The 26,099-nt window shown below is 33.4% G+C and overlaps 2 protein-coding genes across 2 annotated transcripts in view; one reads left to right on the top strand and one right to left on the bottom strand.

Annotated features, from left to right (window-relative positions):
* Positions 1-16,862, top strand: part of GPR137C (G protein-coupled receptor 137C) — a 66,591-nt gene extending 49,729 nt beyond the window's left edge. Inside the window, exons 4-7 of the mRNA XM_041757919.1 lie at positions 11,225-11,374; positions 12,830-12,955; positions 13,150-13,268; positions 14,111-16,862. Of these exons, the coding sequence (XP_041613853.1) occupies positions 11,225-11,374; positions 12,830-12,955; positions 13,150-13,268; positions 14,111-14,288 (573 nt within the window). The 3' untranslated portion in view covers positions 14,289-16,862. The remainder of the gene's footprint in view (positions 1-11,224; positions 11,375-12,829; positions 12,956-13,149; positions 13,269-14,110) is intronic.
* A 3,451-nt stretch (positions 16,863-20,313) lies between these two features.
* ERO1A (endoplasmic reticulum oxidoreductase 1 alpha) overlaps positions 20,314-26,099 on the bottom strand; it is a 48,367-nt gene continuing 42,581 nt past the window's right edge. The window contains exons 14-16 of the mRNA XM_041759359.1: positions 23,223-23,309; positions 23,001-23,134; positions 20,314-20,901 (exon numbers count right to left, since the gene is read on the bottom strand). Of these exons, the coding sequence (XP_041615293.1) occupies positions 20,841-20,901; positions 23,001-23,134; positions 23,223-23,309 (282 nt within the window). The 3' untranslated portion in view covers positions 20,314-20,840. The remainder of the gene's footprint in view (positions 20,902-23,000; positions 23,135-23,222; positions 23,310-26,099) is intronic.

Genomic DNA, 26,099 nt, shown 5'->3' with positions numbered 1-26,099 from the left:
ATCTTCCAATAGAACTAAGAGGGTTAGTTACCAACAGACCTGAATTACAAGAAATGTTAAGAAAATTCTACAGACTAAAGGGAAATAAAGTCAGCTTGAATTTCATCGGTCCAGGACGGAATGAAGAACACAGGAAATAGTAAATATGTGGGTAAATATAATTTCTTAATTTCTAAAAAAGAAATATGACTGGGCAAAGCTAAACTTATAATGTGAGGCTTACATATGTACGTATATAATTCTCTATATAGTATATATAACAACCATAGCAACTACAGAATAAAGGACAGGCAATAAATGCATCCATATGGTTGCAAATTTCTTACATTTTCTGTCAAGTGGTTATGATATTAACAGACTGTGAAAAGTTAAGGATATATCTTATAATCTCTAGAGTAGTGGTTCTCAAACTTTTTGGTCTCAAGACCCCATTACAACCCTGAAAATTATTGAGAACCCCAAAGAGCTATTGTTTACATAAATTATATCTACTTATATATACATTGTTAGAAATAAAAATTGAGAAATTCAAAAAATATTTGTTTATTCACTTAAAATAACAATAATAAATCCAGTATAGCATGTTTTTATGAAAATAATTGTATTTTCCAAATCAAAAATAAATTAGAAGATCAAGATTGTTTTACATTTTGCAGACCTCTTTAATTTCTGACTTAATGGAAGACAGTTGGATTTTCATGTTTGCTTCTGCATTCAATCTGTTGTGATATGTCCTTTAGGTTGAAGTATATGAAGAAAATCCTCACACATATATGTAGTTGAAAAATGGAGGAGAATTTTAATAACCTTTTCAGATAATTGTGATATTCTTCTTTAATACTATACCAAAAATATGAAGTGGAGGTTTCTTGAAGGTTAGTTGCCATGTGAAATCTAAAACCATATTAGTGAACTTTCTGTACTACCATTTGTCTCTCTTGCTGTTTGAAAGATGGTGTAGCATCGTGCATTGATCATACTGGAAGATACTGGTCACAGATTTTCAAAATGATGATACATTTCATTGAATATTCTAATTCATGTTTGTTAATATCACCTCCAACCTCATCAGAAAGGTGTTTAAGTTTTCAGAAGCTGCCATCCCAGTCTTATCATGAACATAAGTGCTTACAAATTTTCAAAAATTCTAATTTTAATTTGAAAATATATATTTCACCATTGGCAATAGTGTCATATATTTTCCTTGAAGTGACAGACTCATTTCATTTATTTTCAAAAGAATATATATCCAGTAACCAAGTGTGAATAACCATTGTTTGTCTTTCATAGTTGTCTGTTAAGTAAAAAATGGTGTTCTGAGGGAAAAAATGGCTACTTCCGCTCACAAGTCAAACAACCACATAAGTGCTTTTACTCAAGACAACCACAATACCTCAGCATGCAGTAGAATTGCTTTAGTGTATGTCTCATTTCATCACACAGAATGTTAAATAGACACAAACTCTAGGGTTGGTAATTAAAATTTTCAGTGCTTCATCAAGGATATTCTTTTTTTTTTTTTTTAAGATTTTATTTATTTATTCTTGAGAGATAGAAGGAGAGACAGAGCCAAAGACACAGGCAGAGAGAGAGGCAGAGACACAGGCAGAGGGAGAAGCAGGCTCCATGCACCGGGAGCCCGACGTGGGATTCGATCCCGGGTCTCCAGGATCGCGCCCTGGGCCAAAGGCAGGCGCCAAACCGCTGCGCCACCCAGGGATCCCCCATCAAGGATATTCTTAAGTGAAACTTTTTTTTTTTAATTGGGAATGTGACACAGTAAAGAATACTACACAATTTGGTATCACTGCTTTATTTGTGCTAAGGCCCAGAAGTTTTAGTTACAATTGCTTTTGCACCATTAGTGAACATATCAACACAGATGACCCACAATAAACAATCAGAAGAGTTTTCAACACTTAGGATATTTCAATCACTTATCTTTCTTCTCCAGATTGCCCTAAAAGAATATCTTCCTGAATGATTAGCTGGTCCTGACACCAGATGAATATGAACAAAATTAGTCCTGCTACATCAGGTTCATTTATTTGTAAGACAAAAATATAAATCTGTAGACAAAATATTAGATTCTTTGTTTTCAGTTAAATTTTTAAATCAGTGAATTCCGGGATCCCTGGGTGGCGCAGCGGTTTGGCGCCTGCCTTTGGCCCGGGGCGCGATCCTGGAGACCAGGGATCGAATCCCACGTCGGGCTCCCGGTGCATGGAGCCTGCTTCTCCCTCTGCCTGTGTCTCTGCCTCTCTCTCTCTCACTGTGTTCCTATCATAAATAAATAAAAAATTAAAAAAAAAATAAATAAATCAGTGAATTCCTGTATTATTGCAAAATGGCAATGTCATAATTTCCTGAATGGACTTCCCATCCAGTAGGCATTCAGCAATGTCAGCTGTATAAGACTTTACTGGTTTCTCAGCTACTGTGTGTGCTTTATTAGCCAATGCAGTATAATAATGTAGTCTGTGAAATGTTTGAATGACTTTTTCATTTCTGGTTTGGAAAGTTATAAAAACAACTTTTGGTATTTTAAAACCACACCTGCATTTAAATTTTCCATTCCTTTTGCTTTTAAACTCTGAATGATTGGTCTCAAGATGATGCTGTAGCCTCATTGGGCCATATACTATTCAAAAAGTTTCCGTCATAGAAGACACAATAAGGTAAATTATTAACATTTGCAAAGCCTATTGAAAGATAATTTTGTTTTGTTTTGTTTTTTTAATTTTTATTTATCTATGATAGTCACAGAGAGAGAGAGAGGCAGAGACACAGGCAGAGGGAGAGGCAGGCTCCATGCACCGGGAGCCCGATGTGGGATTCGATCCCGGGTCTCCAGGATCGCTCCCTGGGCCAAAGGCAGGCGCCAAACTGCTGCGCCACCCAGGGATCCCCGAAAGATAATTTTCATTACATTTTATTTGATGAAACAAAACAGAAATCAATTTCATCCAGTTCCTTTGAGGTAGATTCCTTTCTTTATTGAGTCATAGAATTCTAATCACTTTCATCTTTCTCAGCATCTTAGAGGTAAACAGAGATGTGTGTTGAGAAAGATATTTTTTATTGTGGTAGAATATACATATTATTTTTTAAGTGTACAGTTCAGTGGCATTAAGTATATTCATACTGTTGTGCAACCATCAACACTATGTATCTCCAGAACATTTCATTATCCCATACTGAAGCTCTATATCCATTAAAAAATAATTCCCCATTCTTAAGCCAATAATTCATTCTTAAATATGAAAAAATATTTTTTCATTTTAGAGTAATATATGATTAATTTATAAAACGAGTTTAACATCAAATTTAAAGTTTTTTAAGTTTTTTGAAGAAAGTTCTTAAATATAGTAAAACAAATCTATCAGGAGTACCAATTCTTGTACTTCCATGGAGATACAAGGATTTCAAAATAACTACTTATTGGGTGATAATGGGGTTTCAGCAGATACAGCAGGTATAACCAAAGAAACCTAGTAAGAACCCAGTAAAAGTAAAAGAACAAGCTAAATTAATCTCTGAAAATGCACCTATTTATACGCTAATACTATTATTATAGGAATTCAAGAAAACACAAGAATACACATGCACACAAAGTGTTGACATCACTTAGTCTGGAAAACTCTGTTGTACATTCAAAAGAGAATTACAGTACAATAGGTAAATAACATCTCAGTGTCTTTGTTAAATCATTTTTTTAAGTCATTTTGATTTTGGTCTTTAAGGTCCCTTGACCACACTTTAAGAACTACTGCCCTAGAGCAACCATTTAAGGCAAAAACAAAAACTAGTGAAGAACAGTTAAAAATCCAAAAGATAAATGAAATTCTAAAAAATATTAAACTAACCCAAAAGAACACAGGACATAAGAGATAGAGGAAAAACAAACAAGACCAACAACAAAACACAAGAGGAACAAGCAGAAAAACAGTAAAATGTAAGGTCTAAATCCAAACATATCACCAATTATATTCAATGTTAATGGACCAAACATTCCCATTAAAAAGTAGAGACTGTCAAAATGGCACTTTATAAAAAAAGATACAGCTATCAAAAATAGACGGAAACTACGTTGCGTTCAGTATGCATAAAAGGCCCTCTAACATCAGATAAAATAGACTTAAAGACAGAATATTACCAGATATAAAGATACCTTTCATCAGGAAGCAAAGAATATAACCAAATATAAAGAGGTACATTTAATCAGAAAGAGATAAAAATTATAAATATGGGCATTAAGGAAGGCACGTTTTGTGATGAGCACTGGGTGTTATATGCAACTGATGAATCATTGAACTCTACATCTGAAACTAATGATGTACTATATGTTGGCTAATTGAATTTAAATTTTAAAAATTATAAATATGCACATGAATCCAAAACAGTAGGGAATAAAGTAGAAAAAAGATTTACCAAATAGGAAGAAATAGAGGAGGTGGGGAATCTATACAATTATAGTTGGAGATTTTAATGCCCCACCCTCAACAATTGAAAACAAAGAATCAGTACAAAAACTCTGAACGACATTATCAACCCCTGAGTTAATTGACTCTCAGTAACTGGAGAATACACATTCTTTTCAACTGAGCATGGAAATGGTCATCAAAATAAACCATACAGTGGACCATAAGACAAGTATCAATACATTCAAAAGAGTTGGATTCAGAGTGTTCTCTTGCCATAAGGCAGTTAAATATCAATAACATTATGATGTCTAAAATTCCAAATTTTATAATTCCAAATTATACAACATAGTTCTAAATAACTCATGGGAAAAGGAAGAAATCACAAGGGAAATTAGAAAATATTTCATGTAGAAGAAAAATGAAATACAATATACCAAGAATTGTAGGATGTTGCTCAAAATAGTGCTTGAAGAGAAAAAATATATCCTTAAATGCTATATATTAGAATAGAAGAAAGATACAAAATCGTAACCTAAGATTTCACCTTAGAAACTACAAGAGGAAACTAGGACAAAGTTAATTTGGAAAAGTAGGCAAAATAAGTGGAAGGATGCAATAATAAAGATAAGAATAGAAATCAGTGAAACAGAAAATAACAATAAAGAAATTAAAGCCAAAAGTTAATTTTGTGAATAGATCGACAAATTTTGTGTACAGGAAAAAGCAGAGTGAAAAAACAAACTGCCAATACCATGAATAAAAGAGAGAATATCACTATAGATATTACTAGGCATTAAAAGAAAAATGAAGGAATATTATGAACAACTCTGCGTGGGCAAATTTGACAACTTAAAGGAAATGGACAAGTTGCTTTAAAAATACAACTTAACAAATTGTTAGAAGGCAAAATATAAAATCTGAATAACCCTGTGCTTATTAAGGAAATTTAATTTGTTATCAGAAATTTCCCTCAAAGAAAACTCTTTGGTTCAGATGGTTTCACTAGTTAATTTTATCAAATACTTAAAGAAAAAATAATACTAATATTAAACAAATTCTTTTGAAAAAAAAAAAAAAGAAGGAACACTTTCTGATATATTTAATGAGGACAGCATTACTGTGGTACCAAACTTGACGAAGATATTACAAAACAAAAATCACAAACTAGTGTCCCTTATACTTAAAGATGCAGAATCTAAGCAACATATAAAAAGGATAATAAATCATGACCAAGAAGAGTTTATCCCAGGAATGTAAAATAGGTTTAACGTTTGAAAATCAATCAATTTAATTCACTACATTCCGAGAAGAGAATAAAACAAATAGCAATTTGAATAGCTGTAGAAAATACATTTGACAAAATTCAGCACCCTCCTTGATTTAAAACAACAAACAGAATATAGAATATTAAGAATATTCCTTGATCTGATAAAAGGCATCTATAAAAAATATACAATGAAATCATACTTAAAGTATTGTTTTGTCCCTAGGGTTGGGAACAAAGCAATGATGCTCCTTCTCACTATTTCTACTCAATATTCCAAGAAAAAAAAATTTTAAAGTATAAAATTGGAAATAAAAAAGTAAAACTCTTTAATTGCAGACAACAGAATTGCTTTGGTAGAACATCTTAAATGACAATATATTTAAATAACTACTCAATAACTACTAGAACTTATGAGTGAATGCAGCAGGTTCTCAGGATACAAGTTCAAAATACAAAAATTATATTGTATTTTCATATAAAAAATATATAAAAAATAAAAATTAAAAAATATAATAAAATTATATTGTATTTTTATATATAGCCAAGGCCGGATAATTAGAAGATGAAATTTTTAAAAACACACATTTATATTAGCATAAAAAAACAAAATACTTCAGAACAAATTTTCCAAAATACGATACCTCTATACTGAAAAAACTACAAAATATTGCTGAGAGAAATTAAAGAAGACTTAAATCAATGGAGACAATTGCTCATGGATTGGAAGATGCAGTATTGTTAAGATGGCAATTCTTCCCAAAATAATCTACAGATTCAAAGAAATCCTAATCATAACTCTACCATGAGTTTCTTTAAAACAGAAATTGGCAACTTTATTCTAAAATTTATGTGGAAATGAAAAGGACTTAAAAATACTTCTAAAGTAGTACTCTAACAGAACTTTGTGCAATGATGAGAGTATTTTATATCTGCATTATTCAGTGTGGTAACGAGCCATGTGTAACATTTGAGCACTTGAAAGGTAGCTATTGTGACAGAAGATCTGATCATTTAATTTTTTAAAAATTTTAATGCAATTAATTAACATATAGTATATTATTACTTTCAGAGGTAGAGTTCAGTGATTCATCAGTTGCATATAACACCCAGTGCTCATTACATCATGTGCTCTCCTTACACCCATCACCCAGAACCCCATCCTCCTAACCACCTCCTCTCCAGCAACCCTCAGTATGTTTCCTGTAGTTAAGAGTCCTTTATAGGGAGTGCCTGGGTGGCACAATTGATAGTGTCAGCCTTTGGCTCGGGTCCTGATCTCAGGGTCCTGACCTCAGGGTCCAATCTCAGAGTCCTGGAATCAGGCCCCACACTGGGCTTCCTGCTTAGTGAAGTGTCTGCTACTCCCTCTCCTCTCCTTCTCTCTTTCTCTCTCCCTCTCCCTCAGCCCCAGCCTCCCCTTCGTGCTCTTTCATTCTTTATCTCTCTCTCAAGTAAGTAATTTATTTTAATTTAATATGAATGTAAATACTCACATGTAGCTAATGGCTATTATACTGAATAATGGAGAAGGAAACCCTTAAAAAGCAGGGGACTTACACTACATAGCCTTGAAATTTAGTATAAAGCTACAATAATTAAAACACTGTATGACTGGCATAAAAGAGGCAAACAGATCAATGGAACAGAATAGAAAGCCTAGAAATCAATCCACATTTGTAACATCTTTTGATTTTTGACAAAAGTACTAAAGCAATCCAAAGGGAAAATGAAAGCTTTTTAACTAATAAGGCTGGAAAAACTGGATATCCATATGAAAGAAAATGAACCCCTAACTCCATCTCATACTATACCCATACAAAAAAATTTCAAAATGGATCATAGACCTAAAAATAAATGAAAATACTCTAAAGCTTCTAAAAGGAAATACAGAAGAATATTTTTACAACTTGGGTGTAAGCAAAGATGTCTTGGGTCATAGAAAGTAATCAGAAGGAAAAAATTGATAAATTAGACTTAATTAAAAGTTCAACTTTCTCATCCAAAAAAAAAGTCTAAGAAAATGCAAAGGCAAACCACAGACTTCAAGAAAATATTTGCAATACATATTTCTGACAAGGGACTTATTTCCAGCATATATAGAGATCTCCTACAACTCAATTAAAAAAAAACAATTTAGAAGTGGTAAAAGATATGAATAGATTTTTCACAAAGAAGATAATACAAATGGCTAATAAGCCAAACGCAGTCTTCAGAGAAATGTAGATTAAAACCAAAATGAGATACTACTACACATCTACCAGCATGGCTATAATTAGAAAGATTGAAAACCCCTAATGTTCACTAGGATGTGGAGCAACTGGAACTCTCATACTTTATTGGAAGTGTAAAATTGTACATCCATTTTGGAAAAAGATCTGGTAGTTTCCTCTACAGCTGAACTTATACCTACCATATGACCCAGTAATTCCATTCTTAGGCATTTACCACAAAGAAGTGAAAGCACATGTTCACAAAAAGATTTTATAAGAATATTTATAGAAAATGTGCATCAAGAGAAGAAACTGTCATAGAAACAATCTCATGTAATTATACAGTGAAATTAGTGTGATTAACTGTCCTGGTTTCTTTGGGGCTGAGAAGTTTTCTGGGATGTGGGACTTTTCAGTGCTAAAACTAGGAAACTCTTGAGCAAACCAGAAGGAGTTGGTCATTTTTTTTTTAAGATTTATTTATTTATTTATGATAGACATAGGGGGGGAGAGAGAGAGAGAGAGAGAGAGGCAGAGTCACAGGCAGAGGGAGAGGCAGGCTCCATGCCAGGAGCCCGACGCGGGACTCGATCCCGGGACTCCAGGATCGCGCCCTGGGCCAAAGGCAAGCCCGAAACCCCTGAGCCACCCAGGGATCCCCGGAGTTGGTCATTCTAATTATCTACCTCGGCAATAGAAAGACCAAACTACTGAAACATCCGACAACATGGATGAAGCAGAAAACATGCTGAGTGAAACCACAAGAGTTCATATTCTCTGGTCCCATTTATATGAAGTTCAGAACTAAGTTGTGGTAAAAACAGAAGCAGAAGAGTATACATTTCTGAGGTTTTGGGTGATGGGAAGGGGTGTGAGGAACTTTCTAGAGTGATGATAATATTCTCTGCTTTGGTAGAGATTTGGTTATACTGGTATACACATTTATCAAAACTCAGTGAATGGTAAGTTGAAGTTTCTGCATATCTGTATTTAAAAATACCTGTAAACAAATACTGAACTATAGTCAATGACATGCATACCAATGTGTTAATAATATGCATCCTGGAGTGAGGTGTAACTCTTCCCTTGTCTGGAATGGAATTACTGAAAAAGTGGTGTAGGTGTCAGAGATGGAGGAAGGGAGAAAGATACCTTGAGGATTGCTCCTGAGGAGAATTGCCTATTATGACTCTATTCATTTTAGGAAGATTTTCTTTAACTTTTTGACAACAGTTTCCATTTGTTTTGTTTTGTTTTGTAATCCTGTGCTTTGCTTGAACAATCTTAATTTGTTTTCTAAATTAGTGGGCTTCTTTCATTGTTATATGTATGTAATCTAGCTGTAATTTTGTTTTATTTTATTAATAGCCTCAGTGTTATTGATTCTTTGCTCTTTTCTCACTTTTTTAGTTTTTATAGTATTTACAGGTATAAGCAGAGTCTTTCCCTATTATGTCTTTTTAGTAGTCATTTTATTTCTCTGTAAAGTTACTTATGATTAAAGGAATGGTAATGCTTACAGCATTCTAACTTCTTGTTACCTAATGTTTCTTTAATAATATAGTACTTTTAAAATTGGATCTGGATTGGTTTTAGATTAGCTTTTTTATTAACAACTTTTTTGGGGATTCACAAAAATAAAAATGCACACTGTAGAAAATTATAGCCTTGACTTTAGAAAATTTTAGTCTTGCTAGGGTTTATTTATTGTCACATATACTTTTTGTTATGGTAGTGAGTAAGCTCAAAAAAGGTACCCTTTCAACATCTTTCAAGGTATCTTTTATCTTTTAGTTCTTCTTATGTACCTCTAAAATGTGGTGTTCTTATAAAGAAATCAGTTATAATAATCCTCTTAATCCTACCAAACCCATCACACTCTTCTAAGTATTTTTAATAAACTCTTTCTATCCTGCAATTAACAAATTATTAATCTGCCTACAAACATAACTTCAAAAATTCAACATAATTACCCAGTATATAAAGAGGAAATAAAAGGAAAGTAATTAACAAATATTTCAATATGTAAATTTTGGGACATGATGTACTAGTCAGATGCTTGTTAGCTATACATAGAAACTGAATGGGAAACTGAATGGGACAAGTATAAATACAGATTGTTACAGGGGTATTGTGTTGGCGCCTTACATACCACACACAGTATTGTTGTCAGTTTCATGATTTTCTGAAATATTTGACCATTCTTGATAAAGTTCTGAACAAAACAAAGGAAAAGTTCCCTCAGTTTACATGATATATATGTGTCTGGAAATGTTGGCATCTATTTAAACTATGCAAACATAAATATTATTTATATATAAAACAATTAGGTTTTGGCTCAGATCTTTACAAAAGGATTTTTTAGGTCTTCATGAATATCTAAGAGGATACTGGAAAGTTATGACGGTCAGAAAGGAATTCTCTCATGTGGAGAACTCTCCTGAGGATTACTGATCATCTAGCATCCCCCACCCTTGTGCGCTAAATGCCATCATTGTTACAACCAGAACATAAACTTTCAAAACACCACATTGGTGTTTTTTGCAATGGGGCTCTTTGGCAATTGTGTCACCTCTCCGAATAACGTTTTTAATGTTTAAGATAAATAGGATTACCAAGGAAACCAATTGTTGAAATGCAAACCCCAGGTTACAAATCCCTGTAAAAAAGATTATACTACACTTTTCTCCAGTACATATACTTCAATAGAATGTGAGTACTAAATTGTGAGTGAGTACTAAATTGTATGGTTTTCTATCTGGGGAAACAATTGAATCCTTGGTATTAAAATATTATGGATTTGAACATGCATTTGAGTGCCTATATCATTTTGTTCTCAACATAATGACGTCATTAAGGGACTAACATCAACTCTTTAATAGAAAGAAGCAAATAACATAGGAGCTTATTTCTATTCTAATTTTGTACCTCATTAGAAATTAAGTGTATGAAATGAAATAATGCTTCTATTTCCCATTCTTTTCTTATTATGACTAAACTACTTCCCTCATTAGTATCAATTTTGCCAACTTATTTGCTCATATATTACTTAAGGGAGTAAGATAACCTTGGCAGGACAAAATCTCCCTCCAGCTGCCATTAGGAAAGTTGACAAATTACTTATTTGTATTAATAGGGTAGTTTAAACACAAATGATTCCAAGAATAGGCATTGTAAAGCAAGATAATCAAGAGTTTATTTCAATAGGTGCTCACTCAGTATTTTCTAAGAGTGCATTGCAAGAGGTGACTGTGTTGTATCTGGATAACAGTTTGTCATGACAAATGTGCAGTGTCATGATGATGAGTTTTTATCTCTTCTAGGGTATGTCTCTGTGCCAGACTGTTGTCGTAGGCTCTGTAGTCATTCTTCTCTATTCTTCAAGAGCATGTTATAATTTAGTGGTGATCACGATATCTCAGGATACATTAGAAAGTCCATTTAATTATGGCTGGGATAATCTTTCAGATAAGGTAAGTAGCTAACATGTATTGCTAATCAAATAATATAATAATAAAATTAGCCTTAACTAAGAAAACACTTTAAGTGTTTGACTTACAAACACTTATCTCCAGCTACTAACAGTAATCATAAAGTTCTGTGCTCAAATATCCTCATTTACATGTGTCACTTAAAATCATTCTTCAGAGAGAACTTCTCCCAAAGGAGTATTTTCTTTCTTTCTTTTTTTTTTTTGTAGATGATACTAATATTTCCATAAACCTATTGGTCATAAACCTATTTTACTAATTTTTCAAGGATAGTGTTTAAATATCTCTAGATAGGGGCGCTTGGGTAGCTCAGTGGTTGAGTGCCTTTGGCTCAGGGCCTGGTTCCGAGGTCCTGGGACCAACTCCTGCATCAGGCTGCCTGCGGGGAGCCTGCTTCTCCCTCTGGCCTATGCCTCTGCCTCTCTCTCTATGTCTCTTATGAATAAATAAATAAAATAAAAATATCTCTAGATAAATAGATTGCCTGTCATTAGCTAGTGAATATGGGTATGTTTTTAATTTGTAAGGATGGAGTTTATTCTCTCAAACCCGAGACCTACATATAACCTAAATATTTGGTTCGGTTTTAGATATTTAAGGGATTTTTATGAAAATTGGATATTATCAGTCATGATAATGGGAGAGCATTCATAGCTCCTTGGGTACCCAGCTGTTTGCTGTAGTAATTCCCAGTATTCTAACTATCATATTTAACTTCCCAGCATTCTCCATCCCCTTCCTAAGAAGTGCAATTTGACATAGCTACGTGTCATGTCTTTGTATTAAACTTTGTACTGACTTTAAGGCATTCTGGAATATCGTTTTATCAGAATTTCAGTTACCTTTCTAAAGAAAACAGATTTTTTTTCCCCTTCTCCAAGGAAAGGAATTTTCTTATGTAGTTCCAGGTAGCAGATTGTCCTTGCTCCTTTTGCCATTTCTCTCTCCCAACATCTAGTAGAATAAAAGCAAATTCAATATGAAGTTGAGGCCCAAAAGCATATGTTTAAATAACAGCAGAGCTGAGCAACTTAACATGTGTCATTTCTCTACAGATGTAACTCAGTAAATGCTATGTAGTATGTTACCTATGTAGTAGCTAGAACCAGTAGTTTTTTTTAACTCTCTTCAGACTATGCAGCCTAAAAATGAGATCACTCCAACTTATTGATATATTAAAATATTTTCATAAATTGATGATTGAAAAAGTTAATAGCTTTTTATTCTATTTAACATCAAAGCATTTTTATGTCCTTTAAAGGATATGAAACCACTAAATATGGAAAATATGGAAAACCACTAAATATGAATTTAGAGATTTATGTGCCTATAGTTAATGTGTTTTAACTTACCCTACCTGAGGCAAATTAATTGTGGCAGTTGACTGCTTATACATAAAACAGATTTAAAAATTGCTCTATCATACTCTGTTTACAGGCTCATATAGAAGACATAAGTGGAGAAGAGTATATAGTATTTGGAATGGTCCTCTTTCTATGGGAACATGTGCCAGCATGGTCAGTGGTACTCTTTTTCCGGGCGCAGAGATTAAACCAGAATTTGGTATGATATCATAATATTCCCCAGTGCCTGTTTCCCTTATTTTTAAAAATAATAGAACATTAAAAAAAATAATAATGGAACATTTATGTCGATTTTCTCTTTTGGGGAAAGTTTAAGACTAAAAAGCATTATAGATCTCAGCCTCCTTTCTTAAAAAGTAAATCTTCATATGTTATCTAATACTTTGTTCACAGGCACCTGCTGGCATGATAAATAGTCACAATTATAGTTCCAGAGCTTACTTTTTCGACAATCCAAGACGATACGATAGTGACGATGACTTGCCAAGACTGGGAAGTTCAAGAGAAGGAAGGTAGATATACTAGATTAGTACCGAATAGATTGAAAAGAACAAATGTAAGCTTTAACCCAAATATGAAAAAAGGGGATTTGGTGACAAATGTCAATAAATAAGATTACTTAAACTGGATTTTAGAAAAGTAGATGTTACATCCATAGTGGGGACCTGTACTATAAAGAATTATCATCTAATTCTAAGCCTATGCATTACCTTTAAGAAATACATTTGGGCGTAAAATGGTACCATCTCATTTCAGAATTCCATGTTTGTTCAAAGCTGGCAGAGCTTGGTGAGCAGGGAAGGAATACAATTAGCATGATTATGTTTCCTTATCTATAGTACTATTCAAAACCCACTGAGAAACCCTACATGAAACTCTGGGGAAGCTGAGGTGCCACAGGAAAACTTGTGTTCTTCTTACTCTAAAACCATTCTCAGTTCATCTGGACAGTTACTTAGATGCCTTTTTTAGCCTGTTTTTCACCTGTAAAATAGTGGTAATAGAATTTATCTAATAGGATTGTTATGAAGTTTAAATAGGTTTGTGAAGATTGTACACACACACACACACACAAACATGTCTTAGAATACAACCCAGTCCTTAATAAGCACTATATTATTATCTGATAATCAAGTTCTAAGTCCTGATGTATTTATTCTTCTGTACTATGTCATATAAAATCAAGGATATTAAAGTCATTACATTTTGTAGAAAGCTATTGTGTTATTTGGCAAAGAATGTATTTCAATATATTTGATATAACTGTATTATAAAAGTCACTGAACACTAAACATGTCAATGTGACCTATATCCTGTTCACAATCCTGTGGCTTTTTTGCCTTTTTTGTTGCAGTTTACCAAATTCGCAAGGTTTGGGCTGGTATGGCACCATGACTGGGTGTGGCAACAACAGTTACACAGTCTCTCCCCACCTGAATGGACCTGTGACAGACACTGCTCCTTTGCTCTTTACTTGCAGCAATTTAGATATGAGCAATCACCATAGCTTGTATGTAACACCACAAAACTGAAAGCATTACCAAGCCATGATTCTTCCATTGTTTTTCATGAACGTGTATATTCAATGTGTTTAAATTCCATCTACGTAAACATTCCATTATCTGTTGCAACTGAAAACAAAGCCTGGAAATGTGGCTGTGTTCAGCAGAGGACACACTTGTTACTTTTGACCTCTTCATAGCAAAATGAAGTAAAATGGGAAGTTTGGAGTGGAAGAAAAGGATTGATGGCTGCAAACATCCTGACTTTGAAACATCAAATGCGTATTTGCATATTTGCACTTTTATCTTTGTTCTGAAAGAGTACACTGCAGTCCCCAAAGTCACACTCCAGTGTTCACACTGGGATACTATATTGTACACCTAATTAGGAGGCAATTTTCCTATGAAAAATCAAAGCCTGTATATTCAGTGGTATATTCTATGTAGAATTCCTACCCAATAAAAATTTTAGTGTGAACAGTGCACAGGATTAAGGTTAACAATGTATCATTCTTTTTTAAAATCTAAAAAACGTGTAATCATTGAAGATAGTTCTTTTAAGCATGATTGTAAGATACCAACTGAAATTATTTGGTCATTTTTAAAAGACCACAGTAATCCTTTACAGTGATGACCAGCAGTGTTCTTTGGAAAGCCACAGCCATTTCTACAAGAAGAAAGTATACCAGTGAAAATTATGTGGCTACTTTGAGTGGAATTGGTCAAGTGATTACTTCATCTGATTAAGATATCTGTAGTAGTTTAAGCATGATTCTTCAAGAAAGCAATAGTGATTTTTGCATAGGGAGATTTTGGTAGAAACTTCTTGGGACTAAACAAGTTTACAGATGCATTTAAGAATTATTCATAAAATGTACAATTCTAAGTTAAAACAAATACGTTTTCAAAAGCATTGGATTTAGCTGAACAAGATATAGCTGATTGTACCTATTGAATCAGGATTGTCCTCAGGTAACTAAATCATGATACATTATGGCAGTAAACTCAAGTGCAATACTTTGTAAGACATATAATTCCTCCTTTAGTTTTCCCATTTTTATATCTTATATATGGGCAAAGCCAGATTAAATTTAATTCAAATTAATTCCAGCACTAAATAAGCAAATTGTCGTAAAGGTACTAAATAGGTAAGTATAAATCCACTGTTTAACAATATTGGAATACTTCTAGAATTATATTAAAACTGTCTTGGATATCCTATCCCAAATCTAAAAAATATATATATATATATGGTAGGCTAAGGTAATAAAGGATCTTAAAATGCACTTTCTACCAGTGTCTATATGGAAAGAAGTAGATGCTGAATACCTCAAGATGCCAAGGAAACAGGCAACATTGGGAAGTTGTCACAACATCCTTAAAGATGAATAGCTACTTAAAATTGTCTGCTGACCTATTTCTTCAGAACTGAACTAATACAACTGTCCTTTTCTGTCTTCTACTTTGATTAGAATGTTTTATTTCTACTCTTAAAATACCTTTCAATGAAAAAAATACCATTCAATGTTTTAATAATTGCTTATTTAGTAACCTCACACAAGCGTAACAGGAACAAATGAAATTTTAAATATTTTTGGTCTTTTGAGAGGCTGGTTCACAGCCAAAGAAATTCCATCTTTTTACCATACAAAATGACTTTGAACTCCATCAGAAGCATAAATCTATGGTTATAAATGTTACTTTGGGTTTGTTTCTAAGTTCTCTCATTATAACCAAATTACAGAAGTTAACCTTGATATTTACGTGACAAGGTAACATGCACTTAACTGAGTATATTTTGAGGACAACTTCAGTTATTAGATCTTTTTAGAATGCCAACTATTTATTTTCCTAATAATGTTGGGTATCTACCTAGAACTATCTGAAAAGATGTATTATCTCTGTGAATCCTTGGGGTTCAAAGTAAATAAGGTAAATTTTTTCTAAGGCCTTCCTAGGTAGCATTCCTATTTGACCAGATAAGCAAAGATTACTTTAAAAAAAAAAGATTCCAAGTAAAATATCTTGGTTCTTTCAGCTGCATTAGTTGATTCTTCCAAATTTCAGATTTGTATATTTATTCTTATCACTGACTAGGGTACCTGAATTCTTGCATTTGTCTCCTTATACACATCTCCCACAATACATCACCAAAGAGAAAGATAAGCTTCTGGCCCAATATTTGCTTAAAAATTCCAAAGCACTAGAAGCACTTTAAGTTTGGTCTCGAAAGGAGTTGATGAAATCAAAGGGCTACCGATTCCCTGCTCATCCTGCACTGAAGCACATGATGACAATTTCAAACCTTTTTTCGGTTCATTAATTAGAACAGTGAATTTCATTGCTTAAGTGTGTAATTCTACAGTGACTAGCAGTTCTTGTTTTATCATTTCATTTGGGTGGTCATTAATTTTGAAACTCTTACCACTCATTATAGCTGGTTGTAGTTTTATGAAAGATGTAATTTATAGCTAAAGTGGCTTTTTTATGCATAGCTGCCTTTTTTATTGTTTAACAGTGTTTCTCAGCTATATAATCAGTTTCAAACTGGTTGTAAAAGTATAGCTGTGGCCAATGAATGTATTTATTTGTTGTTTCACTAAATTGTAACAAAACACTACTGTTAAAAATAAAAGTGTTTGTGCTTTTATTTGGTGGTCTGGTTTTCTTAAATGTGTCAATTGACAACACTGAGTTTCTAGCACACAAGGATAAGAACCCTAGTACTACCAAAGAAAGGAGAAAAATATCAGGAATTACAAATGAGTTAGTGATCTTGTATCTGGACATCATGTCCCTTAATATTATACACTGATTTGACATGAACTGCCATACACTTTAAAATGCAACAGGATCTTGATAGTACATTTATTCAAACATTAAGCTAAGAAAAATCTTTGTATGAAATAACTTATAACACCTCTCTCCTTCTCCTTGAATTTTAAACAGGAATAAATTTAGCTAGCCCATAATCTTGGGCAGCTATTCTTTGATTATTCAAGAAATTCTTCAGTGATGTTGCTCTTTCCCCTGAAAGAAGGGTTCTTACCATTTTTTCCATAATAGACTCCCACATAACTTGCCAAAACTACACCAAAAATTTTAAAGATTTTATTTATTTATTCATGAGAGACACAGAGAGAGGCAGAGACATAGGTAGAGAGAAAGCAGGCTCCATGCAGGGAGCCCAATGTGGGACTTCAGGATCATGCCCTGGGCCGAAGGGAGACGCTCAGCCACTGAGTCACCCAGGCGTTCCAAACCACACCAAATTTTGAATGCAATTTCAGAAAGGAGCTTTACTGACCTCTCCTGGAAGTCCACAAATCCTTGGGAATCTATTAACTCTTTTTGTAAGGAATATTTGGAGTGAAGGTCTGATCTCTAATACAATAAATTTGTCATTTGAAAAGCAGTTTATTCAACAAACATTTATTAAGTGTTCATCTGCCAAAAATTATGCTATGGAGATGCAAAAATGGATCAAGTTCCTTTTCCTGCCCTTAAGGAGCTCACATTCTAATAAAGGAGGTTTAAAAGAAAATACAGTACAATGTGACACAATAGAGGTAGGCTGTAATTACAGTGGTGACATTAAAGAGGAGATTAGAGGGTACTCCTTGGGTGGAACAAGGGAGATTTCACAGAGGCCAGCTTGATGCTGGCCTGCAAGGAGAAATGGAAACATTCCAGGTAAGGAAGGATGGCTGGGAGCACATGATGCAAAGAGAGCAGCATGCACCCATGTGTGGCAACCTGACCCTGGCATATCTGAAGAATTCAATGTTTTATCAAAGCATGAGGGCTGGGGACAGGGCTGGGAGACACACATCAGTGGACCTTGTTGGAGTGCTTCTACAAAGTCTGCTGTGGCAGCATCGTGGGGTGCAGGAGAGGAGACAGGCTGGAATCAGGGAGGCAGGTTAGTGTAGTTTTCTAGATTAAGAGCAAAGAAAAGGAAGGACAGTAATGCATTCAAGATAGGGAGATCAACTCCACAGCGCTTACACACTGACTGGTTAGGGAAGGACAAAGAGGAGTGAGCCTAGAGAATTTAGATGATGGCTCTGAAATTAACCAGAGTAAGCAACAGACAGGCATAAGAACAGATCTAGGGGGAAAAGGGTTAAGACACACAGGTATCTGTGGGACAACAGTAAAGACGTGGTAAACAGATTGAGAAATACAGACTAATGATAAGGACTTATATATCATTGAATTGGAATTACCCAAGAGTGAGAAGTGGTGGTGATCTAGAACAAGAATCAAAAGTCTAAGGAATAGCATTTAAGGCATAAACGAAAAGAGGCTAAAAAAGGATGAATCAGGAGCCCCGGAATGACATATAACGAACCCAGGGGGGAAAAAAGATTTTTAAAGAAGGGGCTGCCAAACAGTATCAAATGCAGGAAAAAAAAAAAAAGTCAAGTAAGAAATGGCTTGTGAACTGAACTATGAATTTAGAATTGGAATTTTTTACTTCAAAAGAAGAAATTGTTAGGAACTACAGAGCCAAGAGCAAGATTTCTGGTTAAGGAGCAAGTGGGAGGTGACAAAATGATGATAGGAATATTCTTTCAAAAAGATTGACTTAAAAAAAGGGTGAGGGCATTACCTGAGAGTTAGAGAAGCATACAGACAAAACTGCCATGAAAACCCTTCCACCACACGTTCAGAGTACTGCAAATGTCCTCTAAATGTTTACACATGGTGCTTACATCATAGTCCCTTGAGTCTCCAAGAATATTGACTTAATTAGTAGGTAAAGGTCTTTCTTTTCCTGCCTTATCCAAATGAGGGGAGGAGAGAGAAAATATGACACATACTGTTAAAAATAGCTCTGGAGTTATTCATTTAAGAGATACTGAATACATATTAACATTCATTCAACAAATATTTATGGGATACCCACCATGTGCTTACTCTGTACTTGGCACTATACCAGATTTTAGGGACATAGAAAAGAAAAAGTATACAGCAGTATAAGGTGATATTTCTAACCTATTATATAAATAAACCCTGCTTTATTAATAATGCAACATCTCAACATGGTACACCCACTCAAATGGATAGAGGGCACATCATTTTGAGGTATAGTTTTTTTATCGTTTCTTTCACAATTACCATTTGATCAAAATTCTTAAACCCTTTCAAATATTTTTATCATTGAAGAATTGCCACTAATGAAAACCTCAAAAATTAGTTTATTTTTAAGGAGAAAAAATGAAATGAACCTCATGTACGAAACACAAAAATTCTATGCCCTATGACTATACAGATCAAGCATTATAAAGGACAACAAACTCAAAAAGAACTTTATTTACACCAGAACTCAAAATGATTCCTTATTCTAAGGCTGACAGTATTATATAGTTCCTTTTTTTTCAGAGGAAATCGTTTTTAAAAAATAATCCAGTATCACACACTAAAGTATTTAAGGTTCAAAGGGCACGATACCTGGAACTGACTTTCAAATGATTTAGGAAAAAATAATAAACACGTGTGTGTGTGTGTGTGTGTGTGTGTGTGTGTGTGTGTGTGTGGAGAGAGAGAGAGAGAATGAAAGGTAAAGCAAATGTGAACAATTAGTGAATCTGAATGAAGAGTTCTTTCTACTATCCTGGAAACTTTTCTGTAAATTTAAAATTATATAAAAATAAATTTTTCCCCAAATTTTATTCAGCATTAGGTAAAGTATTAGAATAAATATATAAATCTATTCAACCTTTCACAATGTTTAGAAATCCCCTGTCTTTGAGTTGTTATTGTATCTTTCTACACACTGAAACAAGCCAAATTAAATGGCAATATAAATTTCTCAAAGTCATTTATTTCATACCAGTGTACTTTTAGGTTGCCAGATAAAACACAGGACTCCCAGTTAAATTTGAATTTTAAATAAGAGACAATTTCTGGTATAAGTATGTCCCAAATATTGCATGCAACATACTTATATTAAAAAAATTATTCAACTTGATGTGATGAGCACTGGGTGTTATACTATATGTTGACAAATTGAATTCAAATAAAAAATGTAAAAAACAAAAAAAATATTCATTTCAAATTTAAATTTAACTGGGCATTATGTATTTTTATTTACTAAATCTGGTAACCATAAATGTATTGAAAACTTTCAGATTGATAATTATGGATTATTCATGAGCCTCCTTAGCATTTTCCTATTAAACACTCAATACACTAACCATAGATTTATTTATATTACATCTCACAAAAAATTCTTGAGAGAATTACATTTACTTAGTTTTAACATATATGAATTTGATAATCCTGATTTTATTCAATATTAAATTTTAAAATTTATACCACATCATCAAAACATTACTTTTACTCACAATATTATACATAGACTTAACACAATTAAAAAAAATTGTTTACTTAAAACAATATAATTCTTTTATAAAAGAAGCTTTATATAAAATGTTTGGCTTAAGAATGTCATTGCTCTTATGCCTTTGAATGAAATTCCACTCTTTGGCCTTCATAGTCCAGAAACAGGCACATTTCAACTTGTTGGTTTTTTTTTGTTTTTTTTTTTTGTTTTCAACTTGTTTTCCGTTTTCTTCAATGAATATTTTGTAACAAATTCCTGAAGTTTTCTAATTCTTTCACACTTGTGGAAATTCTGTAACCAAAAAAAAAATTTCTCTCAGAAGATATTTTAGATACCTTTTGTTATTCAACACTACGTTTTTAGAGCACAGAAAATTTTTCATGTAATTTATTTCAATAAATTTAAAGATGTATAAACCATTTAGTCAATTTTGATGTACTTGAGTTCTTAATTTGACATGGTAAAACCAAGATAATACTGCCCTGAAATTAGTTATTTTTAAGTATTCAAAACTTAGTATTAAAGCTTTAAAATACAGGGGTGTCTGGATGGCTCAATCAGTTTGGCATCTGCCTTTGGCTCTGGTCATGATCCCAGAGTACCAGGGTCAAGCTCCAAGTAGAGTCAGGCTCCCCGCTCAGAGGGGAGTCAGCTTTTTTCTCAACCTCTGCTCCTCCCCCCTGCTCATGCTCTCCCCCTCACTCTTTCAAATAAATAAATTTCTTTTTAAAAAAATTCTAAAATGCAGAATTAGAAATTACATAAATATATATAAATCTATTCAATACTTAGTATATATGTTAGTATATATAAATACTTAATTTATATATACTAAATATATATAAATCTACTTCAATACTTAATTAAAATACTTAGGTCATTTTTTTCTTTCTTTCTTTAAGTAGGCTCCACACCCAGTGTGGAGTCCAACACAGGGCTCAAAATCATGAACCTAGGATCAAGATCTGAGCTGAAATCAAGAGTCAAACACTTAAATGACTGAGCTACCCAGGTGCCTCAAAATAATAGGTATTTAAAGGTTTCACAATTATAGTCACATGCTTAAAGTACACAAATATAAACTACATAGGCATTAAAATATGTACTTTAAATATGCATAAGTTGAAGCACCTTGGTGGCTCAGGCAGACAAGCATATGATTCTTGATTTTGGTTCAGGTCATGAGCCCTGAGTAGGGCTCCCACTTAGCACAGAGTCTGCTTGAGACTCTTTCTCCCTCTCCTTTTGCCCCTCCCCCTGCTCATGCAGGCTCTCACTCTAAAATACATAAATAAGCAAAATCTTTAAGTATGTATAAGTATACAAATATTGAAAACTAATCGATATTCCACATTTAGTAAATACACAAAAAATAAAAGCTTTTGGACTATAAAGAGTAAAAATAGTAAATGTGTGACCAAATTATTTTTATTACTTTTTATAAAAAGTTTGTCATTATTTTAAGTGTGTTTTAGTTCTACTCTCCACCATGAAAAAGTAGCAGAATTCTCAATCAACTTTATCTGTCAAGTTTCTGTGTGCCAGAGAATAATTTTAAAGGTCAATTATTTTACACCCAAAATATTATATCATAATTTTTTTAAAGCAAAGAAATGTAGTCCTTAGAAAATGTTACTTTGTATAAATCTCTGCATTATTTACATGGTAGGCAAGAAAGAAATATATCTACACTTAAATTCTGTAATGTAAGTTCCTTATTTCAAGTTTATCTTCCAATCATTTTTATGAAAAAAAATTAGATTTTTTAAAGATTTTATTTACTTATTTGAGGGGGGGAGAGAGAGAGAGAGCGAGCATGCACACACACAAGCAGGGGAAAGGGCAGAGGGAGAAGTGGGCCCTCCCTCCCTCGCTGAGCAGGAAGCCCCATGAGGGTCTAGATCCCAGGAACCTGGGATCATGACCTGAGCCAAAGGCAGACATCTAAACAACTGAGCCACCCAGGCACCTCAAAAATTCATTATTTTTAAAGTATTATTAACCTTTCTTACATAACGGTGAATTTGCAAAGGAATTTTATATGTATGCTTATATTAAACAACATGATTTTCCAGGACCTTCAAAAAATATGTGGGCAGCACAAAAAACTACTTTTAAATAATTAGAAAAAAATATACAAATTCAGTAAGATGAATATTGAAGTCCAATCAGTAATTAGTCATAATTATAAAAATCAATAGATGAAAGTAAAGAATAACACCTAATGATTGTGGGTGTATAATACTTAAAGTATTTCATAAAATCACAGAATTCTGTAGTGAGATAATTTCACTAAATAGGATATTCCTTACCCAGTTTCATCTGAGAATATATGACTTGCATTAGACTTACTTGGCTAACAAAAACAATTTCAGTACATTCAAACTAACCTTCCAAATGCATTAAATAATGATACTATTTCTTGTCGGGTTAGATGGAATTCATAGCTGGGCCCACTCTCTGGCATATTTGCTATCAGTTTCTCAGAAAACAAAATCTTCAGAGCAGTACCCAAACCCTGAGTCTGTAACAGAAATAAGAAAAAAAGAAAAGTAAGAAAATTCTTTGCGCAGAGAATAAATGAAAAATTAGACCAAACTAGATTTGCTTACCTGAAGCTTTCCCCATAGTCGACATTTAAAACAACCAACACAATCCATGATTCTAGAAATATTTCTAAAATGCAGTCGAAAGTCCTCCTAAAAACAATTTAATGAGATTTTTATTAAGATGTACCATATAGTCAAACACTAAATATTTACTGAGCGCCTTCTATGTGCCTAGCACTGTGCAAGGGATCTTAGAGCGTATGGAAAAATGGAAGAGAATTAAAGTCCATATTCATTGAGCACTTCCTGCATACCAGGATCTACATATACAATTTCATTTCATCTTCATCACAAATCCAAAAGTAGATGTTATTATAATTTACACCGAATGAATTAAAAACACAAGGTTCAGAGAGGTTAGGTTGCCTAAATTCCCATATGTAGTAAACAGCAAACTTAGACCCTGGACCTGCCTGACTCAAAAACTGAACTATCTGCAAATATACACAAAAGTAACTGAGCTGAGGTATTCTGTTTTAATGTGATCATTAACTAGATGTGAATATCAGAAAAGGGGGTCTGGTATAGGATAGCATCATTTACCAAAAAAGAAGAAAAAAGAAAAGAGAGAAAGAGGGAGAGAAGAAGGGAGAAATTTCAAAATAGGCCTTCATAAGAGTAAAGTCTTGCTTTCTGGTATTAATTAGGTAAAACAATTAGATATCTTATGGTTATTAATATTTTATTATAATACTTTCATTTTTAAATATATGCATAATTAATGTTATCACATACATATATGCAAAATATAGTGAACATCCATGTACACTTTACCAATCTTTAGAAAGAAAGCATTACAAGTACCATGGAAACCTTCTATGTATCTCTCCAAAGTCCTATATCCTACCCTCTATAATTATTCTGAAGTTGGTATTTATTGCTCTTTTTATACTTTTAATATATACGTATATATCTATGAACACTAAGGTACCGTGTTGTTTATAATTGGACAAAATGAATCCAGCTCATCCAAAAGTAGTATATGTCCTAAAGGACAAGTAAAAGAGAAGTCAAGAACACATCCTTCTTTTACTCCCATGGAAATTATTAATTGATCCTTTAAGTTACTCCCTCTGTCCTGAACTTATATTGGAATCCCAAGCTTACAATATAGTATTCTAAGCAGGAAATTTGACATTCAATCAGGCATTCATTTGAAAGAGAGCATGCAAGCAGGGGCAGGAAGAGAGCAGAAGGGCGAGGAGCAGAAGGGAAGGGGAGAGAATATCAAACAGACTCTGCACTGACAGTGAAGCCCCATGCAGGCTCCATCCCATGACCCTGAAGTCATGACCTGAGCCAAAACCATAACAGTCAAAAGTCGGACATCTGACTGAACCACCCAGGTGGCCCCTGACATACACTTCTGAATGAAAATCCATTATACTAATCAGCCTACAATTTGAGCAACATTTAGCATTTTTTTCTCTCTCTCTCTAATGTGATAAACCACATACTGAGCTCAATCATAAGAGAACAGGACCAAAGATCTAAAAAAAATGGGAATAAACCAGCAAAGATTGGTACCCACTATTCAAAGTAGACCTCAATTCCTTTTGGGTATTGTTCTTCCCAGATGCTTTATTCAGCTTAAGACTCTGAAACAGGTGTATTATATAAAAGATTTTAAATAGGATCCCCCCCAAAATAAATAGGATCCCAGATTTTGTATCATTAATATAAATTTTGTATTAATTTAATATAAAGCCCAAACTATTAATATTAATTATTATATGTTAACAATACATCTTGTGTTTCTGTATCTTTTGGACTGAGTTCAGTAAGAGGTAATTTGAATTTTAAACCAAGTTTTAAAAAATATTTATCCAGTAATATTACTCTAAGCAAATTTTGGTGATTTAAGGATTCTTTTAAACTTGTGTTTCAAGGGATGCCTGGGTGGCTCAGCGGTTGAGCATCTGCCTTTGGCTCAGGGCATGGTCCAAGTCTGGGGATCGAGTCCTGCATCAGGCTCCCTGTAAGGAGCCTGCTTCTCCCTCTGTCTATATCTCTGTCTGCCTTTCTGTGTCTCTTATGAATAAATAAATATTTTTTAAAAATAAAAATTAAAAAAATAAATAAACTTGTGTTTCGACCTGGAATTAAATTTTAAAAAAAGGAAAACCACACTTTTAACAATAACAGCCTAGTAAAATCACTCTAAACTAGATGTTCCCATCCTATGAGGTGCTGACCTTTGGAATATTTAATAGTTATTATTAAGGGCCTAAAAAATCCATATGTAGACAAGCATTACATACAGACAGAATAAATAAGTCACATGTATGCACTATAAATTTCCAAATGAATATAAATGTTATGATCAATAAAAACACAACTTTTACTTAAAAAGAATTACTAAATGCATAGTGGCCTTTTGGCAATTATATTTTCACAATCAATAGATACTAAAAATACTGTATCATAGGAAGAGGCCTTGAAAGTTTTTGACTTTTAGACTCTCATTCATGTAAAAGTTGGAGACCTCTGTTTTAAAAGATTGTGCTTGCTTTTGCAGACATTGCCTAAATTCAGTATTTGGATCTGTTTGTTAATTCAAATCCCTGAATGTGGCAAGTCTTGAGTAAATCTTTGTCTGGCAATCACAGAGAGTAAGCATGGTTGCTTATGGTTGCTTACGATAGCCAAAATAACACTGCAAAATTTAAACCAAGTACTTGTGTATAGGTTAATTTAATATTTGAGACCCCAAAAATAAGCTAGTAATTTACTAGATCAGAACAGGAGAAAATATTTATGACCTCTATAGATAATCAATGTCCAATAACCAAAATATATCCCTAAGTTATCCTAGATTAAAAAAATTTATGAACCCTAAAATAACCTGAACCTAAGTCACTTATAAATTCTCCTTGTTTT

This window comes from Vulpes lagopus, chromosome 6 (assembly GCF_018345385.1).
Source record: "Vulpes lagopus strain Blue_001 chromosome 6, ASM1834538v1, whole genome shotgun sequence".
Classification (NCBI taxonomy): Eukaryota; Metazoa; Chordata; class Mammalia; order Carnivora; family Canidae; genus Vulpes; species Vulpes lagopus.
The sequence above is the reverse complement of the archived record's forward strand: the minus strand, read 5'-3'. Positions and strand labels throughout refer to the sequence as shown.